The 22,949-nt window shown below is 31.5% G+C and overlaps 1 protein-coding gene across 9 annotated transcripts in view; it reads right to left on the bottom strand.

Moving 5' to 3' along the window:
- Positions 1–22,949, bottom strand: part of Rbp6 (RNA-binding protein 6) — a 752,769-nt gene that overhangs the window by 41,647 nt on the left and 688,173 nt on the right. For all 9 annotated transcript variants that reach the window (XM_076395624.1, XM_076395626.1, XM_076395622.1 and 6 more), the window contains 3 exons: positions 19,339–19,423; positions 14,748–14,780; positions 3,654–3,737 (listed from right to left, as the gene is read on the bottom strand). In XM_076395624.1, the coding sequence (XP_076251739.1) occupies positions 3,654–3,737; positions 14,748–14,780; positions 19,339–19,423 (202 nt within the window). The remainder of the gene's footprint in view (positions 1–3,653; positions 3,738–14,747; positions 14,781–19,338; positions 19,424–22,949) is intronic.

Here is a 22,949-nt window from a genome sequence, read left to right as displayed (position 1 = left end):
CTGTCCAATTTACTCCGGTAGGTTCGCTTAACTTTTCTTTCATTTAATTTCGGTCTCTTTAAATGAACTCACTACACATTACAGAGTGGTTTAACTAATCGGTAGTTTAATGGGAAAAGGCAAACGAGCTACCGTATTTCATTCTCAATGAATTGCATGGACCAAATAAACCCTAAAATTTATTTAGGACCAACAGAGCTACTAAACGTGGCTCCCCCTTTTCTATAATACAACAAGCTGATAGTAAAATAGTGCACTCTTTGACAAACGGCCTCCGATTACTTCGACTCGCTTTATAGATATCGGAGACCGGGGTTTTTCGATGTGAGGGGTTACAGGGGGGAACCAAAATAAAATGTTAATCAGTCGAATGTTTGCAGATGCATAGTAGGAAATCAAACCAGTAACGACCGATAGATTTGCAAAATGGAAAGGGAGACAGTTTGTTTGGGGGAACTCTAACGGTTATTTATCCTGTTATATATAAGTAATAAAATATAATTTTGATAAAAAAGGGCATAACTGTTAATTTTGCTTAGTTGGAATTACTAAGATAATATATTGCAATGGAAAAAACTGAATGTTATATCGAGAAAGCAATTATAACAGCAAATAAATCTCTGTTGAAGCGCAAACTTTAGCGTTAACGTTCGAACGAAAATATCAAATATTATAACGAGTTAATGCTAATTATTTACCTTTGAAACGCGACATGGCAGGTTGTTACAAATCTAATTACCAGGGTAAAATCGTTAGAATAATTATAAACACGCGCAGCGTACGAACAATGAGTTCTGTTTGCGATTTATTTTATGCAATTAATTTCATTGCGATACGGGAATTTCCGCTACGGCAGCGGGTAACTTCATTCAGAGTGTCGCCTCGAAATTATTTTTAGAGATAATTAACCGTTTCTGCCCCCGAGGCCTTGCTCACTTTCGTTTATTTGCAAAAATATCGGTTATTAAATTCTCCTAACTATTTTATAAAAGATCCAAAAAAAAGTCGTAAATGATAATATTGATTTCGCGATACGATTGGGTACGCCTAGTGTTCGGACGTTTTTGTTAAATTTCGTTTATTTTATGGGTTACTTGATATTTGGGAAGCTACAAAACAGATACCGTGCTCCTGTGAACGCCTTCGCAAATTTTTAAAGACACTTCCTTGTTTTGTTACTAAACGTTTTAAACAAAATGACAGTAATTTATCAAACCTAAAATTTTATATAAAACGCTTTATACTTTGTATTGAGCTCAATAATATTTTGTTATATAAACATACAATAAGGAAAATAATATAATTATTTGTTCACTATAATAAAGAATTGATAAATAATTGTTGAGCTTAATACAGTTGATTTATTTTCACAATTAATGTACGATATTATTATTTGTATTAATAAATAATATGTATAGTAATTTGATCAAGATTATTGAACATTTTATTCCAATATTATATAAATTTACTGATTCTGTTTTTATAAGATGTTCAGGCGTTGACCCGATCGATACAATGGAAACCTTAATGGATGGAGAAAGGGACGAATTTTGGCATTGTGGAGGCAGCATTTGTTAACAATAAATAATCCTCCATTACAATAAATAAGCGTACACTTTAATTTGTTTTTATTCCAATAATATTTATCGTACGAAATACAAAACGCGGCTATGCTTACATACTTCGTCATAGGCAAAACAGTTCGGCATCGTACCTTATGGTACCACAAATGAAAAATATTTGTACCACGATAAGATTCTCGAATTTTTTGTACACATCAATAAAAATCTATTTATTTTAAAATTTTGTTCTTGTATTAAAAAAGCTCGATTTTTCTAGAAATTTTACTTATTTTTTATATTTATATGTAATATATGTTATACAAATAATATTAAAATATTTAAAATAGGTACTTCAGTAAGAAACAAAAAGAGAGCAAAATTTTCCAATCAGTAAAATATCATTGTTCAAATAAACAGATAATTAGGAACCTATTAAGAATTTTGTCATTATTGATATAAAACTATACTCAAGTATGGACTAATTAAAGATTACATATTGTAGATTTATAAATCATTTAAATATAGTTAAAATATGTATTAACCGTGGCTTATTTTAAATGTAGCTCTCTTTTATATATATTTATTTTATTTATAATAAAGCAGCAGCAGTAATATTAAATATCAAGCATTTTTAACGATAGACATCTGAAGTCATTATAATTTTACAAAATAAATAAAAAACATTTAAGTGAATCAAATCAAAATAATGATATTCAAAAAATTACTTTAAATTAATGTAATTGGATCTATGTACTTTTTCGTCTTATAATAACATATCTGTTGGTTTTCCATTCATGATACACAAAAGGTCCGAACTGCTGAGATCACATATGGAATGATATAGTTCGTTTTTTACTTATTTCAATCTCCAGTGCACCTACACCTACATAATACGCTACTTGAAAATGAACTGAAAGCTAACAAGCTATCCAGCAAAAAGTTTACCTCGTTTTCTAACATCTAGAGTTCTAATTTTTAATATCCAAGTTTGGAGAAAAGGGGTATGCCTAACGTATATTTTATTAATAGTTCCATATCTATTCTATGTCTATGATATTACGTTTTGGCAAATTTTACTCATCAGTCGCTATGTAGTACTTATATACTTTTAAAATTGTCTACCGTTTAGATTTATATACGCTATTGACTATAGTAAGAATTATTCGACTATAATTTACGTTATTTAACTAGTATTACGTCGATATGCGATATTATCTAGCGAAAGGGGAATCTATTATATGATTAAATTTTTATTTAATGTTACGAAAGAATTTTTGATAAAATATCAAAAAATATATAAAGTATTCATATATATGTATAGGTTTAATTTTTATAATAACCCCTTTATTAAAGTATAAAAGCAAAAATATTCATTTTTCGTAATACTTTATCGGGAAAATGCAATATTTTAATACAAATTCGAAAAGTCATAACGTTATAGTTTCGGAAAATAGCTATTTTTGTTTTAAATACAATAAATCCAACCATCAACGCGGATAAAACAACTACGAAAACAAACGTTTTTGTGTTATAAGAATTGGATTTGGAATATTTCGAACGGTTGTAATGTATTTGTCGGTAAAGCCGTTATTAATAATTTACAAGTAATTAATAATTTTCGAAATGTTTTACGATAAATCTCCTAAATAAAATCGCAGAAATCTTGATATTGATTTTATTTATTACTTTAAGTGATAGCAAACCGAATAATTAAATTCGTAATAGAATTTTAGAATTTAATAACAGAATGGTGAAGGATTCGAAGATATTTGAAAGGTGCTCGATTGGTTATTGTTTGTATACGTCAACAGTAAACGTCATACTTATCAATATTTAAAAAAAATCAGTTGTTATATTAAATTATTAAACAAAAGAGAAATTGGCCTTAACGCGCACGCACCATGTACAAACGGCGCGAGAGCTGCGCAGAGGTGGCGCGCATTAGAGCCGGATGAAACGTTCACAGGGGCAAGGCATGCAAGCCGCCTGCTGCGGTCGCTCCCCCGTATACTCCCAAGGGATGGTGTTCTAGGGGCAGCGACAGGAGTGGCGGCAAAGGGTGATGATGCAAACTGGCCGCCAGGGCATTACCTGTAGGGTAGGGTAGTCCGAAACTAGGGTAGCCCGAGTAACCACGGCCGGCCGCGTAAGCTGCATAAGCGGCTGCGGGGAAACCTGAAAAAGAAAACGAAAACATTAGTCGACTTATTTCAATTTTCCCTAATACTATAGATTAAAACAAAGATTGCATTAATATATTGTTCAACATAGTCCAAGATATATCAGTCAACACATTATAATATTTGGATTATTCATTAATAATTGTTAGGCAGGTTATTAGGCAAATATGTAAAATAAGATCGATCCGTATGATCGAAGATAGTTCGGGTATTTTATGGTGTTACAGTGTATTGTAACTGTAAACATAAGTTTAATATATGTAATTAAGAAACAGTTTACTTAACTAAAGAACGATACCCAGGAACTAATTGATGTCAGTTTCGTGAATCATTGACATCTTCAAGAACAACTTATTTTTGACCTCATTGAACCAGCGTTCCGAAAATTATTTAATGAATTAAACAAGTAATTCAACATGGTCCTTCGAGCCAGATGCCTGGATTTTCAAGAATAACTTTATAGTAAATAGTGAAGTGTTAAGAGAAATTGTGACTTTTTCCTGTAATGCAGAAAAAAAACTATTTAAGTAGTCCAGTCAAGAACTTAACAGCTTCCGATAGTTGCAAGTTCATGAAAACTAAGTTATCCGTGAAGTAGTAGTTGAAGATAATAGCCCATAAAAAGTAATTTAACATGGTCCTTCGAGTAGGATAGAAGTAGCAGATAAATCATTAGTAGAAGACAAATTCGTCAAGTGATTTGATACCGAATAATGTAAAACAAATCTTAGAAGTGCGTTATTACTCATAAATAATAAGAAATATGTTAAGAGAAACTGTCGTAATATATTCATTCGGAAAAATGAATAGTACAGAAAAACTACACCACAGGTGAAGAAGAGTAAATGGAGTCAATTACAACGCAGAAGGGCATTTAGATAGACAGCAAAAACTAAAAAAAGTCCAAAGGTTGGAATAGAAATTATATATGCTCCTTGCCACTAATTGAATATTTAAAACAGGAAGTACAGCAAAAAGTGATGGAAATAACGGACGAATAAAGACAGAAATATGAAAGAGCTCAAAATGATCATAAAAAATCACGGAAAAAAATCTAAAAAAAAAATATTGAGATGATAACAAAAATGAATAGTGAGAGAATATGATTGTACAGAGGTTGTTTTTACAGCATATGTTATGGAGAGAGTTAGGAAGGATACACTGTTGCAGTTTGAATGGAAAATTGAACTGCACCTAGTATACTCACCAGACATAGAACCTACGTGATTGACTGATTACTACTTGTTCCTGTAACGAAGAGGTGCGAAAATGGATCGATTGATGAGGTGTATAGATGGCCTATCAAACCAACATCGTTCCTTCAAGACGGTATCGCCATATTGTCAGAAAGGTGACAAGATAACATGAAGGCAGTCAAATTTTGTTTACTATTTATCATCGAAATGTTGATTTTTTACCCCATTACATGAATAAATAATCTTGAAAAATATAGTTCCAAAATGCGGCTATATTAATGCAAAATATATTGTTATTTATAATTATACTGCAAATAAAATATAAAACCATATATATTACATATAAATCTATGTAAGCATAACTTCGGTACATTATTCTTAAGGTCGCGGCAAAGCCAAAATTTAAAACCCAATCGAATAAAACTAGTCGCAGCGAATATAGTTGACTGAAGCTAGCTAATTTCTAAACAGTCGCTAGTTTTTATCAGTCGGTAGTTCCCAAAGCTACTACAGTGTATAATTAATTCGCAATTGAACAGTGAACAAAAAATTACCGGATTCTTTTGACATACATTATAAAATAATATTTCCGCATGACTTTACTTAATTTAGTAATTTATTTTTTAGAATATAGAAAAATTTGGTGACCAGAATAATTATTTAATTCCATAATATTCGTCAATCATTACCGAAGATCAATATTAAAATAATCTCGCATCATTCATCAAGTATATGTTAAGTTATTGAAATTTTAAGTTATTTTATTCTAAAAACGCTCTATAATGACGTTATTTATACATTTAGATTAACCAAAACCCAAAACGAAAATATCCAGTACTAAAATATGCTATTTACTAAATAGCACTAAATGTTATTTTGCTATAAACATCCAATTTATATCGTCCAGGAATATTGCTGGGGCGACCATAAATTTTAATTAAAAACGAAGTCCAACAATTACTTTGCATAATTGGTAAAAAGGTAAAAATTATTAAACGTAAACATCGATATAAAATTTCATTACGGTGGATTTATTTGATCTCCTTAATCTTTTAATTAATCCTGAGCCATTATCGTTGTTGTTGTGCCATAAAACCATCTGATGGTGAAGTTTTCTTGCAAACTTTACTCCAAAAAAATATAATATCTGGTTAATGAGTCTCTAAAAGTTAAAAGCTTAATACATTCGAATTTTTACATTTTACCACTTAAATATTTGCAGGTTTTAATTAATATATATTGCATTGCATTTCTGAATATTCCCGTCCATATTCAAGTTAATTCCTAATAAAGAAATAAATAACCGTAATTATGATCTAAATTATACTTTTGTGAGAAACCAAGAACTCGAGGTGCACTTCAAGAGGTATTATGGCCTAGAAATTTGAAAAAATATCAAAGCTTAACGCTTTAAGAAAATGCACTTAAGAGGATTTTACAAAATTTAAATTAATTTCCGAGCTATAACTGTTTTATTGAAGCGCCTTCTAAAAACGAAACTCTAAAAGCTACTTTTTTCGAGATAGTTGACATTGATTTAGACTTTTTACTTTGTACGTTTTTTACTATAGTTGCCCTTTGTTTGATATGTAGTAAAAATTGATAGTAAAAGTATCGTTTTTGTCAGTTGGGTTGGTGCAATGGTAAAGACGAGAGGACGATCCACATACTGTTCGATAGTCGCGAGTTCGAATTCGTTCTGTTGGGGCATGGTCGTAAATTTACGTTTCTGATTGTTTAATATTTGTAATAGTCCTAGACAAAAGTTCAAAAGGAAATGATCCCAGTCACGCCAGTAACCAGGATGGGTAAGACCGGATATCTCTGGGATGATTTCTCAGTTGGTCACTCGCCAGTCGGAAGGCTTAATGCTGAGGACGGTGGTTCGGAGTCCACGTTAAACAGTAGATCCGGCCCAGATAAACCCTCGTTGGTAAAAATAAACTTTAAATATTTATAAAAAAAGGTTCTATTATATGTAGTTAAATTTGATAAATATTTTAGATATTTATTTGAAAGAAAAGGTAAATAATCACATCTGTATAAGAAAACTAAGTAATCATAAACATTTGATCAGAATAATCATAATAAGTAAGTCTTAGTTCAACTCAAGATTTTATTTAAAAAAATGTCCATAATATTATCTTACTACTTATTGTTCCTAGGTATTAACCATAGTTAACATCTTAATTATTGCTGGGAAAGATGGCAAGCCTTTTGGAACTATAGCAGAATCTCTATTATTAGCATACCATGAGACAAGTTCTCAAGGATTTTACAGTATATGTCGACATACGTTTCTTCGTTACGTAAGATAAGCCCTTACAAAAAGGGAAAAAATCAAAATACAAAAAGAAAAAACCTAATTTCGTTACAACAAATATATTAGTATTCCTTTTAAATATTAAGTTTCCCTCTGGAACATTTGACAACAGAAAAGCACGAATACATTCGAGTTTTATGGTGATTTTTCAATTGCAAGCATTTTAAAGAACCGATTGCGTACAATACTCCAGCTAAAAGCATAATTTGTAAGGAAACGAAAAGCAATTCAGTGTTCCATTTCGTAACGCATATGCATTACTGCATTGACGTTATGAATAATTATTATCTGAATTTCAATCATAAAACATCGAGAATGTTTTAAGTGTAGTGCACTCGATGAAAAAGAACCCTAATCAAGATATAAAAACTCAATCGTTATTTCAGAATATATAATCAATATACACATCGGTTAAAAAGTCCTTGGTTTAGTCTATAGATGACTATATATATCTTGATGAATACCTCTATATTAAATACATTTTATAGTGGATATTTGACGTTCTATATATATCGAAATTATATGTTTACAATTTCTTGTTGTATAAATATAGTTCGATTTATTGTGCCCAAAATACATCACAATCACCATTGTTAACAAACTCATTGGAATTTTGGACTGGAATCTTCCAACAATATGCCATTCTAACTATTTCTATTGCTCAATATTAATTTGTTGCCAATTGTTGATTTCAAGAAAATATGTCAAAACTTTCATGTTAACCTAATTCTAAAAATAGATTAGTATATTTGAATAGGAAGTGAATACTCATGTTCATTCTTTCTAATTTTGGCTGACCACAGACAAGAAAGCAAAACCGAACAATGACCGACTGCAGTGTATACTCGCACTGTAACAGGTTAATTGAAAAGTCACTGAAACACAGAAAAGTTCTGACACATAGATGGAACTACTAGAATTAAATCGAAATATTTTTTAGTTCGCCCTAACCCTCAAAAGATGCGTGTATCAATTTGACAGTTGTCGGAGCATTAGTTTGTGAATTATAGCATTTTGACTGAAGCTTTTTGAAAGAACTTTTGTTATTGTGAAAAAAAGGGATAAAAAGGAATTTCGCGTGTTGATAAAATATTGCTTTTTGAAGTGAAAAAATACAGCTGAAGCAGAAACTTGGCTTGATGCTGAGTTTCCATACACTGTCCCAGGAAAATCAACCATCAAGGTTGGTGAAATGAGCACCGAAGACGGTGAACGCAGTGGACGCCAAAAAGACGTTGTTACCAACGAAAGCATTAAAAAATCTTCAAAATGATTCTGAATGACCGTAAATTGAAATTGAATGAAATAGCAGACACTCTACAGATATCAGCTGAAGGTGTAGATTATATCATTCACGTATATTTGGGCATGAGAAAACTCTGTGCAAAGTGTGTGCCGTGCGAGCTCACTTTTGGACAAAAAAGGTCGAGTTGATGATTCAGAGCAGTGATTGAGGATGATCAAGCGTAATAAACCCGAGTTTTTGCATCGATATGTGAAAATAGATGAAACATGGCTCCATAAATTCACTTTGAAGTCCAATCGACAGTCATCCGAGTGGACTGCACACGATACACCCGCTCCAAAACGTGGGAAAACGCAACAATCGGCTGGCAAGGTTATGGAGTCTGTATTTTAGGATGCGCATGGAATAATTTTCATTGACTACCTTGAAAAAGAGAGTACCATCAACAGCCGCTATTACACAGCTTTATTGGACCGTTTGAAAGACGAAATCGCCGAAAAATGGCCGCATTTGAAGAAAAAAATAGTGCTGCTTCACCAAGACAATGCACCGTGACACAAGTCAGTGAAAACTATGGCAAAAATCCATGAATTGGGCTTCGAATTGCTTCCTCATCCACCGCACTCTCCATATCAGGCCACCAGCGACTATTTCCTGTTCTCAGATCTCAAAAAAATGTTCGCTGCGAAGAAATTTTCGTCGAACGAAGAGGTGATCGCCGAAACTGAGGCCTATTTTGAAGCAAAGGGCAAATCGTACTACAAAAATAGTATCAAAAAGTTGGAGGATCGCTATAATCAGTATATCACCATTGAAGGGAATTATGTTGAATAAAAAAACTAATTTTGCCAAAAAAAATTATTTTACTATGGCAGGCCCGGGACTTTTTAATTGACCTATTACTTGTCAGTCGATAGGCTTAATGCGGAGAACCATAGTTAGGCAGTAGTGCGTCTATCAGTAAGTTCAGTCACAAAAAATTCAAGAGTTTGATGATATATGATAACATGTCAATATAGACATGGTAAAATATTATCGGTAAGGAAGAATAGTAGGCGAAACCTAAAGTTAATGGACAGAGACGGAGGAACATTAAAAAGGATTGTGGCCATACAACATAAAATTAACGCGGTAAACACTACAGCAGAAATTAGCATTTACATGATAAATACTATTTCAACAAAAACAATACGGTGGCGTTCCACAAAGCTAATATTCATGGAAGAGCTGCTATTGCGAAACCCTAAATAATGGAAGCCAACGCTAACCTGCATAAGTAATAGCGCAACTATCTGAAACTTGAACAGTTGATGAGCTATTGGAAGAACGTGGAATAGTCAGACCAATTATCATTTTTATTGCTTCCTATAAACGGTCAGGTTTATGTGTGGAGAACTTCCAACAGCAGCTTACGGTTAAACGCGAAGGAGGTTCTGCTCTGATTTGTGCGGCAAAATCGTGATATTCATTCTGATGACAGTGATGTGAAAGATAAGAACCTTTCCGATTACTATGAAGTTCTTACTATAACTAGCATTTTGCTACCAAACACTGACATATTCCGAGATGACAATGCCCATACATTCCATACAACCAAAATGGTTCAGTCTTCAGATGACGAACAGATGATGATGATGAACACATGATGAAGAGCATTCTCCTGCATCATGGAAGCAATTGGTGGATATATTGGGTACCAGAATGGAACAAAATTCCGTTGGAAACTAGCCAAACATTCTACCTAATTGCACCTATTTTAATCAAATAGTAGCTCAGCAACCTGTAATGAATAAATATTGTGTATATGTCAGGCGGTCTTTGCCATAAATTTATGATTTACAAGATGACAAATGACTGAAACTGATGATTGATTTACTAATTGAAGTTACAGTGGTTTAATGAATCAACTTTTATTGGATTTAAAACATAATATATGGAGGATTACAGAGTCTATACGTAATCAGGTAGATATCTACCTATCTAGTAGAGTAGTATATATCTAGTTAGTAGTATATTTTGAGTTATCCATTTGGTATTTTACAGTGGACTAATCCAACGTTGAAAAAATAACTTTATCTAAAATTTTAGTAGTAAAAAGGTTAATAGATATTGGCAAGCAACTTCCATAAAAAAACAAACTTCCGTAACTTTTTTTGGGTAGTGTTTTCAAAACAAATCCACTTTTCTTCACCCAATTCGGTGCAGAAATCTTTAAGATTTTTTCCATTGCTCTTAATCAGTCGTAAATCGATTTTTATGCTATATTTAAGGCTTCTCTTTCATTTGAGTTGGGTTTTTATCCAATAGCTATTGCAGCTTTGCATCTTCATACTTTTTCGGTCTAACAGAACGTTCTTTCTCTTGGTGTCTGCATGTTTTTAAGGTAAGGGAATAGTCACCGTAAGTTTCTACAAGCAAACGATGACTTTCACCGCCTTTTTGCTTTCGAGTAAATAAAAAAAGTTATGCGTCCCTGACTTATGTTTGAATATCGACATTTTTAAAGAGGCATAGATCTATGACACTGATATTTTCGCAAAATATATCATGTATAGCTTTGAAGCTTCATGCCTGTAGAATAAAATGGCGTATTTATTGCGACATTTATTAGAAAACCCGGTAATGGCTTTCTGGTTAATTAAGACCATATAGTACTCACAGACCGCCGGATTAACCACAATATAGTAAACATTAGAGTGATTAATAAGAATGAAATGTAATGCATATTGATGTTCCCATTTCCTAAAGAAAATAAATTTACTTATACTAGAACAGACTATTAAGATCTAAATAAACATTATATTAATTATAATAATATAATAAATATTATATTAATCCTAAGTTAGCTATTATGAAGCCAATTTGTGAATTAGATTATGTCTTCAATTTGACTAGAGTTTCAAAAATATCATTACCAGAGGAAGTTTGAAAAAAGTATGTATAATACATCATCATCCCGAACTAAAAAATTAATACATTTTGCGTATAAACGGTAAAGTTACAAAATTAATTTTTGCCCGTTTTGGTATGTAGTTGATTAAAAAAAGACACAGGGCACGTAACTTTTTAATATATTAATTTAAAATTTCCAATGATATTCTATAACCCAAGGCCATTATTGTTGGCATCAAATTATTTTCTTAATAAGAGGCTAAATTACTGCTTAACTTCTGAAAGCCGCAAAGCCAAAACAGCACTTAATTTCTCCAATCAACTACGTTTTACCGCTTAGGTATTGAATAACTCTTTTGTATATTTTTCATTATAAAGAATAATAAAGCCCACGAAAACGTAAATAACTTTTAGCGATCAATAAATTTCTGAAAGATATTTAAGTAATGGATCGTAAAATGTTTGATTAGCATTATTTGAGTGAAATCTATACTTTTTATTACTTTAAGTTTATACAGAATGTCAACAATTTAAGGCGGTATTCCAGTCTAGAAATTTGATTTTTTTCATATATTAAACGCTCAGCCCTTTAAGAATATGCCCTTAAGTGAGCTTTTCAAAATTTTAATTATTTTAGAAGCTGTTTTAGCGATGAGAAAAAAACTTCGGCAAAAATTTTTGTCCTTTCAAGGACATATTCTTAAGTCTTTGAAAACGCGAAAAGAATATATATTTAGAATGAGGATTCATATAATTAGGTAGACTACTATACTAATTTGAGGAAAACGTTAATTTCTTCTTTCTTCATAACTCTCAAAGTGCATTTATTCCTATAAGTTCCAAAAACTAGTATGTGTCGTTTTGTTCGATTACTTTTTGTCACTTTTCTGGTAAAAGTATGATTCTGTCACTGTAGAAATGCTGATATTTCTGTGCGAAACACTGAACTCGGTGATTTTCAGAAGCTTGTTTTGAAGGCTTTACATCATTAAGGGAGCTTTTGAGAGATCAAATGAGGAAAACCAAGAAGTTGTTGAGAGTGACAAATGGTAATCGGACGGGACAAAGCCTGAAACATAGGATACAATTTCCTTCAAATTTTGCCGAGTTTCTAAAATTCCGAGTTTCTATTGATCAATTGTGATTTTTAATCTCCTGCTTCAATCTGGCATTGAATGGTCGGTAAGGCTTCGATCAGGTTCAAGCACCTAGTGTTTTATATAAAAAATAGTTTAATTTGCTTTCGTTTGAGCAGCGAACAGTGTTAGAAACAGGTCCATTAAACGTTCCATTGATAATGCATGTAAAATTCAGGTTTCTAGCATTTTTCGGTATTCAGTCATAAATAAAACTGTTTTGTGTTGATCCTTAGGTACGTAGGGATATCGTGACAGTAATTGTCAGTCTCTTCCGTTATGTTTAAAGAAATTGATCGACTTTTTCAACAATTAGGCGGCCAAAGTGGGATTAGTATTTAATATTGGAGTCTCTGGAATGAGAATAAGTTAAGTCGAACTGACTCTAGAATATGGTATTTACTTAAGCACTCGTTATTATAATTATGATACAGTTTTTGATCCTAACGCTTGCATTTTTTTACGAAAATTGTGGTATATTTATTTTAGGGCCTATCACAACAACCTTCAAAACGCGATTTAGAATGAATACATTGAATAAGTAAGGCTAGAGCTATTTATCCAGTATTAATAAGTCAATAAGTAAATCCAAAATTTAACATTTTATATATATCTGTTCAATTTTCAATGTTATATGTTTAAAAGTACTATTATCTAGAAGAAAAATTAAAATAATAGATTTTTTGTAAATATCTTTCATACTATTAAATTATTATATCTTAGCTTTATCTGCATTTTTAACAAAGAGCGGATCAAAGCGCTACACTAAGACTTTCAGACCAAAATCAAGCATCGAATGTCATGTGGCCATGAAAAATTATATACATAGAGAATAACAGTTTTCCTATTGCATTACGTCAAACCTATTATTTAATATTTATTTTTATGTTGACAGAAACGGATAAAATTGGCTTAAATAGGAGTATGCAAGTTTAAGGCTATTTATGTAATCATATCGTTTGATTGTCACACAATAAAGATAAAGCTGCTTTAAATATATTATTATATAGATCTCTGATGAAATGCGTGGGACGATTATTTAATTTGCGTACACTTTATAAATGAAAATATGTTACTAAATTTGTATGATAAGTTAAAATAATTTATTTATTTAAGTCAGTTGGTACTATCCTAAATTGGTCCCTCTATTGCTGTTACGGTATTTTAATTGAATTTAAATTGTTATTATAATATAAGGTTATATTGTCAATAAGAGCGAGGCGACGTTGAAATAGGATGAAACAAGCTACGCGGGAGATATCAACCAAACTCTTTTTTATTTAGAAAATTTAGATGGATAATGAATCGTGGCTTCTTAGGATTGATCCAAATGATTCAATTTTTAACAACTAGATTTGGAGAATCTTAGGAGAAATTCCATAAACTTTGATAGTTTTTACTTGATTTTGCAACGTTGTCATTACAAACAATCGAAAGGTAGAATCCAATGAACTACAACGGCAATTTTAGCTTTGATCTTGCACTGGTAAGAGATCTGTTTTATAGGGTTAAGAATGTTGTTGCTTAATAGAGCTTATTTGTTCTTGTACTATTCATATTTTCATTATACGGCAATAATGGGAAAATAATTGATTGATCCATATGGTCAAAAAAGCAACACTTCTAATCTGAAGAAACATATGGGAACCTTCCATTCGCATGTGTACTTATTATCTTATATATTGTTCTATTTTCTTTTTTCATGTTACATTTATTATATTATAGCAGATGACCATAGTACCAAAAAAAATCTCTTCTGAGTCTTAGTGGAAATATTAGGTTAATTTATGAATTCTAGATAATTTAATCTATTTATATTATATTTTTTAGACTTACGTATAATTAGCAAGAACTGACAACGTTGCAAATTCAAATTCTTTTATACATGCCATAATTCTCCAGAATTACACACATTGTGCTGTTGAACGGTAATTAAGGTATAACAGGTTAATGTTAATATAGCTGTTCATTCATATGAGGCGTCATCCCTAAAAATTATTATTATATATCATTAAAGCTTTGTTTTAATGAGTGTTCATTTTGTTAACTTGATGATGAGATTTGCTATTGGCGATGTAACAATTAACATAATTAAATATAAGCTGGCAACATCGATCGGCCCTTATTGAAAAAAATATCCAAACGTAATAGATCTTAATATATCTTGGCTATACATTAAATAAATAAGATTTAAATTACAATAAGTACTTACCCTCTGGTAGAGCACCCAAAGACCACATAAAATCTAAAAAACGAGAAAAGAACCATTAGTACAAAACTGGTATTGACGTCGCGTCAGTGGAGACATTTAAGATACGCCAAAAAGGAAAAAAAGAGACTATTGTTAACTAAGAAAATCGAAAATTAGCATTCATGAAATTTCAACTACGTGTCTAGAACTACTTTTCAGACCGTTATGTCGCGTAAGCGTAAACTAAAGAAAATCGAAGTTTGTTAACTAGAATTTTGTTAATGGAATAGTATTGTTTTGGTTCTGCAGTACATTCGACTAAGCTACAATAACTAAGTTTAACTAACAACTATGCTATAACAGTCTCCATTAATATTGCGTCTAAATGAAATAGGTCACATATTTCTACATTATATGTGGACAAAATTTGAATTGAAACATATAGCAACCATATCATTTAGACACTGATATTAATTAATATATTTTACAACAAAAAGAATCGATTGAATGGAACACGTTTCAAAAATCCATTCACATTTACTACTGATCAATTTATCTTTTTGTTATAAAATATATTTCTAGCACTGTTCATAGGAAAAAAAACAAAAAAATTATAAAAAATTAGAAACTAGAATAATATACACTCTTTAGCTAAACGATTTCTATGCTATGTTCGTTTTTAATAAATTATTATCAAGAATATAAACTAGAAGTTTGGTATATCCCACTGAATTTAGTTTATATGGTTATAAAAATATTTTTAGTAATTATATGGTAACTTATTTCGGAGAATATTTTGTCAAATAATGGAGAAATAATGTCAGAAACTGATAGTATAAGGGAAGGCTAATTATTAACTATATATATGTTGTTGTAATTGGAATATAACATGACTATATAAACTACGCAATCATCTCCATTAAAATGAAAAAATACCGACCGAAAAAAAGTCGAGAACATTAATCATTCAACTATCTAGATAACGGAGTAATTTACATTAAAACACATAATATTTTACATTACCTTATCTTCGAACTATTCCTCAACTATAATAATAAATCTATGCTATTTGTCTAGTCGAAAGTACAGTATTGTGTAAAGATTAGTTCCTAACTAGCCAGTTAAGTACGCTATAAAATACCCAGTAAATAAAACTGTGTAACTTTAGCATTTGAAGATTAGAATATTGTCTTATTGTGTATACAAGTTTAATTTATGGTTTCGAATTTCTCAATTATATTTCCATCTTAATTAATACAGAAGATGCTACCCTAAGGTTTCGTTTAATAAGTAGCGGGAACTACAAGATAGCAGTTTCTTGCTTTAAGCACAATCTGCCGAGGGGATTAAGCCAATAATCGCATAGTTTCGATCTATACTGAATGTATTTTCAATAAGACAATAAGTATCGTTAGCAAAATTAAAATAAATCCTCAACCTAATAATTAATAATTTAATTAAAAGGTAATATACATAACTAAAACGACTGTTTTTTTTAATGTTTCGAAGGAAATTCTCACTAATCTAGAAGTACTATACAAAAGATTAGGTCGCACCTTTGTAGGGCTATGGCATTACATATATGAGACCAGGTCGTACTCCCCAAAAGGACCAGGGAACATAAGCGCCAGGACCTGAAACGGATGAACTACTGCCCCGACTTTTTAATTATCAGTTGTTTTTCTATACAAAAAATTAGTTCACTAACTAGTTAAATTACAACAGTACTTTATTATATTTTGGGAAAATTTAAGCAAAAATCATCGTTATCTAACTCTATTTAATAGTAGGGAAATATTCCAGAATTAACATAAAACTAAGAGGAAGGGCAAGCATAAATAAAAGATTCAAAATTCAATCCTAATTCAGAAAATAATCCTATATTTAATTAATCTACTTCAGTTTTCAGAGTGGAATAATAATTAAGAGGTTGAATCCAAATTGCGTCTATTTTAAGGATTATACCGGAAAACCAGATATCAGTGTGGTATAGTGATTCAAGATTAAGTCAATTCGAGAATATTCATTCCCCGCGTATCATTGATTAATTTTGCTTAAATTTCACACATTACAGCTCCAGTTTTTCATTACGTAGACACGATGAAATTTCATGAACATAACCTCAATTTGTGGGGCACAAGCTGCAGTGTAATTTAAATACACCATCGATCGTTACCGTCGTAAGTTGGTGTTTTCTACTAGATGCAGATGTAAATCAGCTAATAAGAAAGCTACCACCAGTGGAAAAATATATCTTCGTTTTTCGATATCACTACTGAAAATCTAAGCGCTACGGTTCTCTATCTCACAAACTAGGTTTTCGTATAGATCTCGTTTTGTTATTTATTTAACAAATTAATGATATGTGATGCCTTGGAAACTAATGGAATTCTATCTATTTAATATTGTCTGCACCTACTCGTTGTTGGTTTCTATGACAGTCTTAATTTTTGTACTGTTATAATATGAAATAAGGTTTACGCTTGTTATACTAGTTAAAGCTTAACTTGATAAAATGTAGAGGCGATAAATGTGAAAAGACAACAGATATGTATAATTTTTTAGAATTATCAACAATTCAGTAGTCATATAATAGTTCGAAGAATAAAGAAAATACGTTAGAGTTGTCTATCATTGATTACAATTTTTATATATAGGCTTCAGAGTATAACAGCGGTACAATAATAGTAAATTCAGATACACCAACTAAAGCGTAGCAAACTTTTTTAATTTAAATAGTTCCGGAAACTTATGTGCAACATATCAGTGAGTTGAAAAGTTTCTATAACCAAATGAAGTGGTTGGTACTGAGCACTCCTTTCTAATAAAACTTAACAAAGCAATAGTTTGCGGCTCAAAAGAATCCTTAGATCCAGAGAATGCGGATATTTTTGAAAATAAATGTTCGTCAATATCGAAGAATAGATATTCTAAATTTAAATTAAAATAAAATTTATGCCTCACTTAATACTGATCATTAAAATGCATGTTTTATTATCAATTTCAGTTAATAAGATCTACGCTGTTAAAAATTGCTTAGGATAGAGATTCTCTTATATCTCGACTGAAATATATTTTAAGAATAATTAACCAAATAGCTAGATTTTAAAGTCATTAATATTCATTAAATTATATAAAAATTATAAAAATAAGGGACATGCTGATATTAATTTCAAGACATTTTTCAAAACATTTTCAAATTATAACTATTTACCTTTTGTTTTCATAATTCCTTAAAAATACTATTGAAACAGTAACTGAAGTAATAAAGTAATAGTTGGAATAATTGTTACTTCTCACTTGATATTAATACATATCTTTATTTCGTTTTAGGATCTATCCAAAATACTATTAAAGAGTAATAGATGTAATCGATAAATTGTGGAAGGAATAACCTGTCTGCCAATTTTTTTTGTAGTTTTTGTTATTCACTTTCTTCTTGTAGTTGGGAAACTTTTTGATGCAATAAGATGAAAATTTTAATTTTATTGTGTTATAATCAATGTTCATATATAATATACCAGTGATGAATGTATGATGACACCGTAGCAGAAAAATCCTTAATAAGGTGAAATTAATATACGAATCTTACTTGATGAAATTGACAGTTGACCCAAGCAAATTTGAATTAGACTGAGGATACATTTATATAATGAATGACGTTAAAACAGCTTAATAAATGTAATAAATAAAATATTAAAATTATTAAATTAAAAATATATCGATATATGGCTATTATTATAAAGAGTATTCAATTACCACAAAATTTTAGGGTATTACTTAGATAATATAGCATATATATGACAGAATAGTTAATGATCCACGTGATATTAATATATATTGTGACAATTATGAAAACACAACGCGTGGTTTTTAGAAGACATACGTATTTGGATGAGGGTAAATGCAGTTTGCGAAAATGTAAGCATATTTATACATTTATATGCACTACAACGGCGAGAGATGAATTATAAGTGAGATTAGGATAATAGCGTTACTACGAAATTATGAGGGATATTAAAGCAGTAACGTTTTAGTGCTAGATCACGTATTAAAATGGAGCGGATATATTAAGTTTGTTTATAATTTGCATTATTTGTTTCGAAACAAAAGTCACATTTCTTTATCTCTTCACATTTATATATTAATTAATGGTTTTGAAAAAAACCTAAATAATTGTTTGTTATATATTGCTGTTTTTATGTTAGGCTGAAGAAAATCAGAGAGTGTTTAGAGAGCGCTATTTAGATTGGCGTAGTGTATACCGTGGAGATGTCCAAGCCTTGCACCCCCAAGAGATCGCTCATGCTGTAAGTTAAAGTAGGGGGTGCTCGGGTAGCGATTGGTCTCAGAGCGGGCGCAGCAGCAAACACCCTCTTACAACCGGTAACGTCGTATAGCGCATGCGTGGCATAGTGCAGCGGCGCCGATGCCGGGGCAACGGCGATGGCCGCGAGCGGCAAAGTGGCCGAGGGAGCGTGGTGGACCGTGGCAGCGGCGGGCAACGTTGCCACGCCGTGCGGCACGGGGTAGGGGGCGTAGCGGAGGGCGGAGGCGGCAGAAGAGGCGGCGGCCGCTGCCGCTGCCGCTGGGTTCAGCACGAGCAACTCACCGTATGCGCCGCGGCCTGCGGCACGTGTCTTGGCTAAATTGGCGGGTAGCATTACTTCCTTGGGCTGAGCCTTCTTACATTCCACCTGAAATAAGAGACAAAAAATTAATACACGATCAGTTTTGATTTTCTTTAGTCTCACTAAATTTAATAAATATTAATTATTAGTTACAACTAATGTATATAATGTATGATTGCCTTGTGTGATATAGTAATAGAGTAGAAAAACATATTAGGTATTATCGCGAAATAACATATGCAAAACTATTTATCACTTTATTTTCCAGCATGTGTCATTCCATCGAGACGTAAAAAAAATATTTTGAGTGCGTTAAATATGTCTGAATTTGTACCGAGTAAATCGCATTTACGAGATTTACCTTTTTACTTCATTTTGAAAGAGGCGGCTGAGCGTCATTGAGTGATGTGTGAAGCTTATGGCAACCCTGCTCCATTTCAACATGTCAATATTGATTTCGGCGTTTTAAAAAGGGATACTTTTATACCAAATAGAAGGGGCGTCCTGGACAGCTAAAAAATTGGAGACGATGATTTTAAGGCACTACTCGATGAAACCACAAATGAGGATCACTATAGACTACAAATAATGCGTTTGATCCAAATACTGCGCGAAAAATGGACGGAATACGACCAAAAACACAACAATGTTATTCTTAAGCTTCACAACGCTCGACCACACGTTGCAAAATCAGTGAAAATATACTTCTAATAATATGATTTTTTTCTTCGGGTCTTGCTCCTTCTGATTACTGTTTATTCCGCATTCTGAGCAGCGCCTTGCTTCCTTTGAAGATGGGTTGATTAGAGGATAGCCTCAAAAGATATATCGTTTTGAGAAGAAGTCCGTAAATGGTCTGAAATCGATCGATGGACAAAACTTTAAACTGTATGGATTTTTCACAATAAAGGTAATAATTAAAAAATCCTGAAATGTAATGTGAGAAGATGATATAGTGTGAATGATGATGGTGAAGGTGATGAAGTATGAACGGAATTTGATGGCTGCAAGGGTGAAAAGGGGCCAAGTGACCAAGTAATTATAAGCTAGTTATAAGTAGCGTTGGGAACTATCGGCTGAAAATGACTTTTGACTGTTTGATTAGGCTACTTCCAACCGTGACTAGTTCAGTCGAATGTTTTGTGTGATACTATTTTCAGTCGCGTCCTAACCGATTTTTAAGGTTTTAGATTTGCCGTCCTAACTGTGGCATTGAAAGTGATGTTCCGAACTTATGCTTATATGAAAATATATGATTTTATGTTTTGTTTGTAGTATGATTTTAAAAAACAATATTCATTAACGTAGTAGCAGTGGATAACTCTATTGTGCTTAATTATTTAATAATATAATAGGGTAAAAAGGACAAAATGTCGATTGATAAATAGTAAAGTGCTCTTTAAAATATTCGTTACCTTACTATTTGGAAATGCCCTTTTCGATTGACTTTTCAATTTTCTAAGCCTTTTAAGCTTTTTTTAAGCTTTTTCAACATTAAAACTTCCTTAAAAAATCGTTTGTTAAAAGGAATAATGGTTTTATAATAATCCAGATTACAGGTAAATAAAATTATTATTTGATTTAAAACGGGTGCAGCAGATAAAGAGCTGATAAAGATTGGCTGAAAAAACACAATAAAAATATTTAGAGGTCATTATTCCATTCTTCTTTACAATAAAATCAACTATATAAAATATATAAGTGGCGGGACATAATATCCGACAACTATCTCTTTCTTTTTCTTTCCTAAAATTAGTATGAGATCTCCGTCTCACTTATAGCGTGTTTTGAAGAAAAAACAAAAACTGTATTAAGAACACATTCGAATAAACTACAAATAAATCAATTTTATTATGTCATTGTTACTTTCCAAATATCAAAATACAATTAAATATATTTGGGATCGTTGAAAACTAACTGATCTCTACGCCACAGAGGTACAAACAATTATCTCCGTCCTTTCCTCTCTCAAAATTAACACGAGAAGGAATTTGTACATCTTATATATGATATAAAATATATTCTGTAGAATTAATTCGTTACATGTTTACATACATTCTAAAAATTGATTTCATTAAGTGCAACTCTAGCCAAGCTCATCAGAAAGTATTACGTAGAAGTACGTATCAATCACACCAATATATTTATAGTTACTTATATTGACCGAAATATCAATGTTCAATATCATGGAGATAAAATTATTGAATAAGACAAGATTGTCAAATTATTAATTGTTAGATATTGTAATTAATTGATATCATGTTTTAATAAAAAAAGTTTATGTCAAATATAATTGATGAAAAATGCATTTTTCATTGCTAGCTCTTATTTTTTTATCCTTTGTGTAAAATATAAAATATGTGCCTAGATACCTTATTCTCCTTTAGATAACACCCACGAGTAGACCATTTTTTTAATCTCATAAGACTCTATAGACATAAGACTAATTCGTTTTCGTAATGGACCATTGGTCGGAATAACAAATAGTCGAAGTAATATTTAGAGAATCGGGAGATAGGCTAGGATATCTCGTTCAAGTGTATGCAAATATATTTCAACCGATTTTGAGATCTGGGATTCAAATGTATTCATTGTAGTCGATGGAAATTTTTTGGCACTTCTAGTAAAGCCTCCTGGTACTACTAAATACATAATATGAGCATATCGATTACTTATTGATATTTTGCTTTGTAACCCTTATCGATATCTCATGTGTGAGCATTTTTATAATTTTTCATGGCTAAATATTATCGGAACTTTGTGTCCTTTATTTTACAAATGAAAACCACCACTTGCACCAAGATGAGCAAGGCACTTTTGGTATCATTGCTATATTATATACATTGTGAGTAACATTTTTTGCAAAAACACATTATTAGCCACAAAATCCTATATTTTTAGTAATTTATTAAATATTGTTACTTATTCTTTGACCAAGTAAAATGTAATTAAACAGATGACTGAATAGTAGCAGTTTTGGTGGAAATAGATAGTTCGTGGGTCCGACGGAATGTTGTTTGACCTATGGTATCATTTAGAAAAGGCACGAATTAATTTGAATATCTCTAATTTCAATACAGTATCTAAGCTATCTGGTTCTAAAAAATAAAAACTTTACTAATGGTATCATAAATAGATTTCATTTTAAAGTAACAACTTAACAACGAACCTACAATCAGTTACATAAAAAATCCAGCACTCTTATTCTATTTTTAAAGTCATTTTCTTCAGTATTTTTTATCCGCTAGCCTGAATTGCTTCCGACAGAAAAGGATTTCCAGCAATTTTGTCGCCCTTAATTGGACCTGTTTAATTGTGTAGGATGCACTGCGAAATAAACCCTTATAAATCTCGGTAAAAAGGCTCGCGTATCCGTTTACGTCCGAGATTTACTCTTGAAAGACCGATTAGAATTAGGCCACGTTGAGTAATGCCCTATAGTAATGTTAGATATTCAGCAAGTAGTAGCGTTTAGATTAATGTAATGTTTCGAATTTTAAGAGCATTTCTAAGGATCACGAATTTATTATATTAAATGAAAACCGATCAGAATGCCATTAGGTTGTACATATGTGGTTTGCCTTTTATATTT

The sequence above is a fragment of the Rhynchophorus ferrugineus genome, unplaced genomic scaffold (genome assembly GCF_030347505.1).
Source record: "Rhynchophorus ferrugineus isolate W39M unplaced genomic scaffold, kcgeb_rfMv2 rfM2, whole genome shotgun sequence".
In the NCBI taxonomy this organism is placed as follows: Eukaryota; Metazoa; Arthropoda; class Insecta; order Coleoptera; family Curculionidae; genus Rhynchophorus; species Rhynchophorus ferrugineus.
The sequence above is the reverse complement of the archived record's forward strand: the minus strand, read 5'-3'. Positions and strand labels throughout refer to the sequence as shown.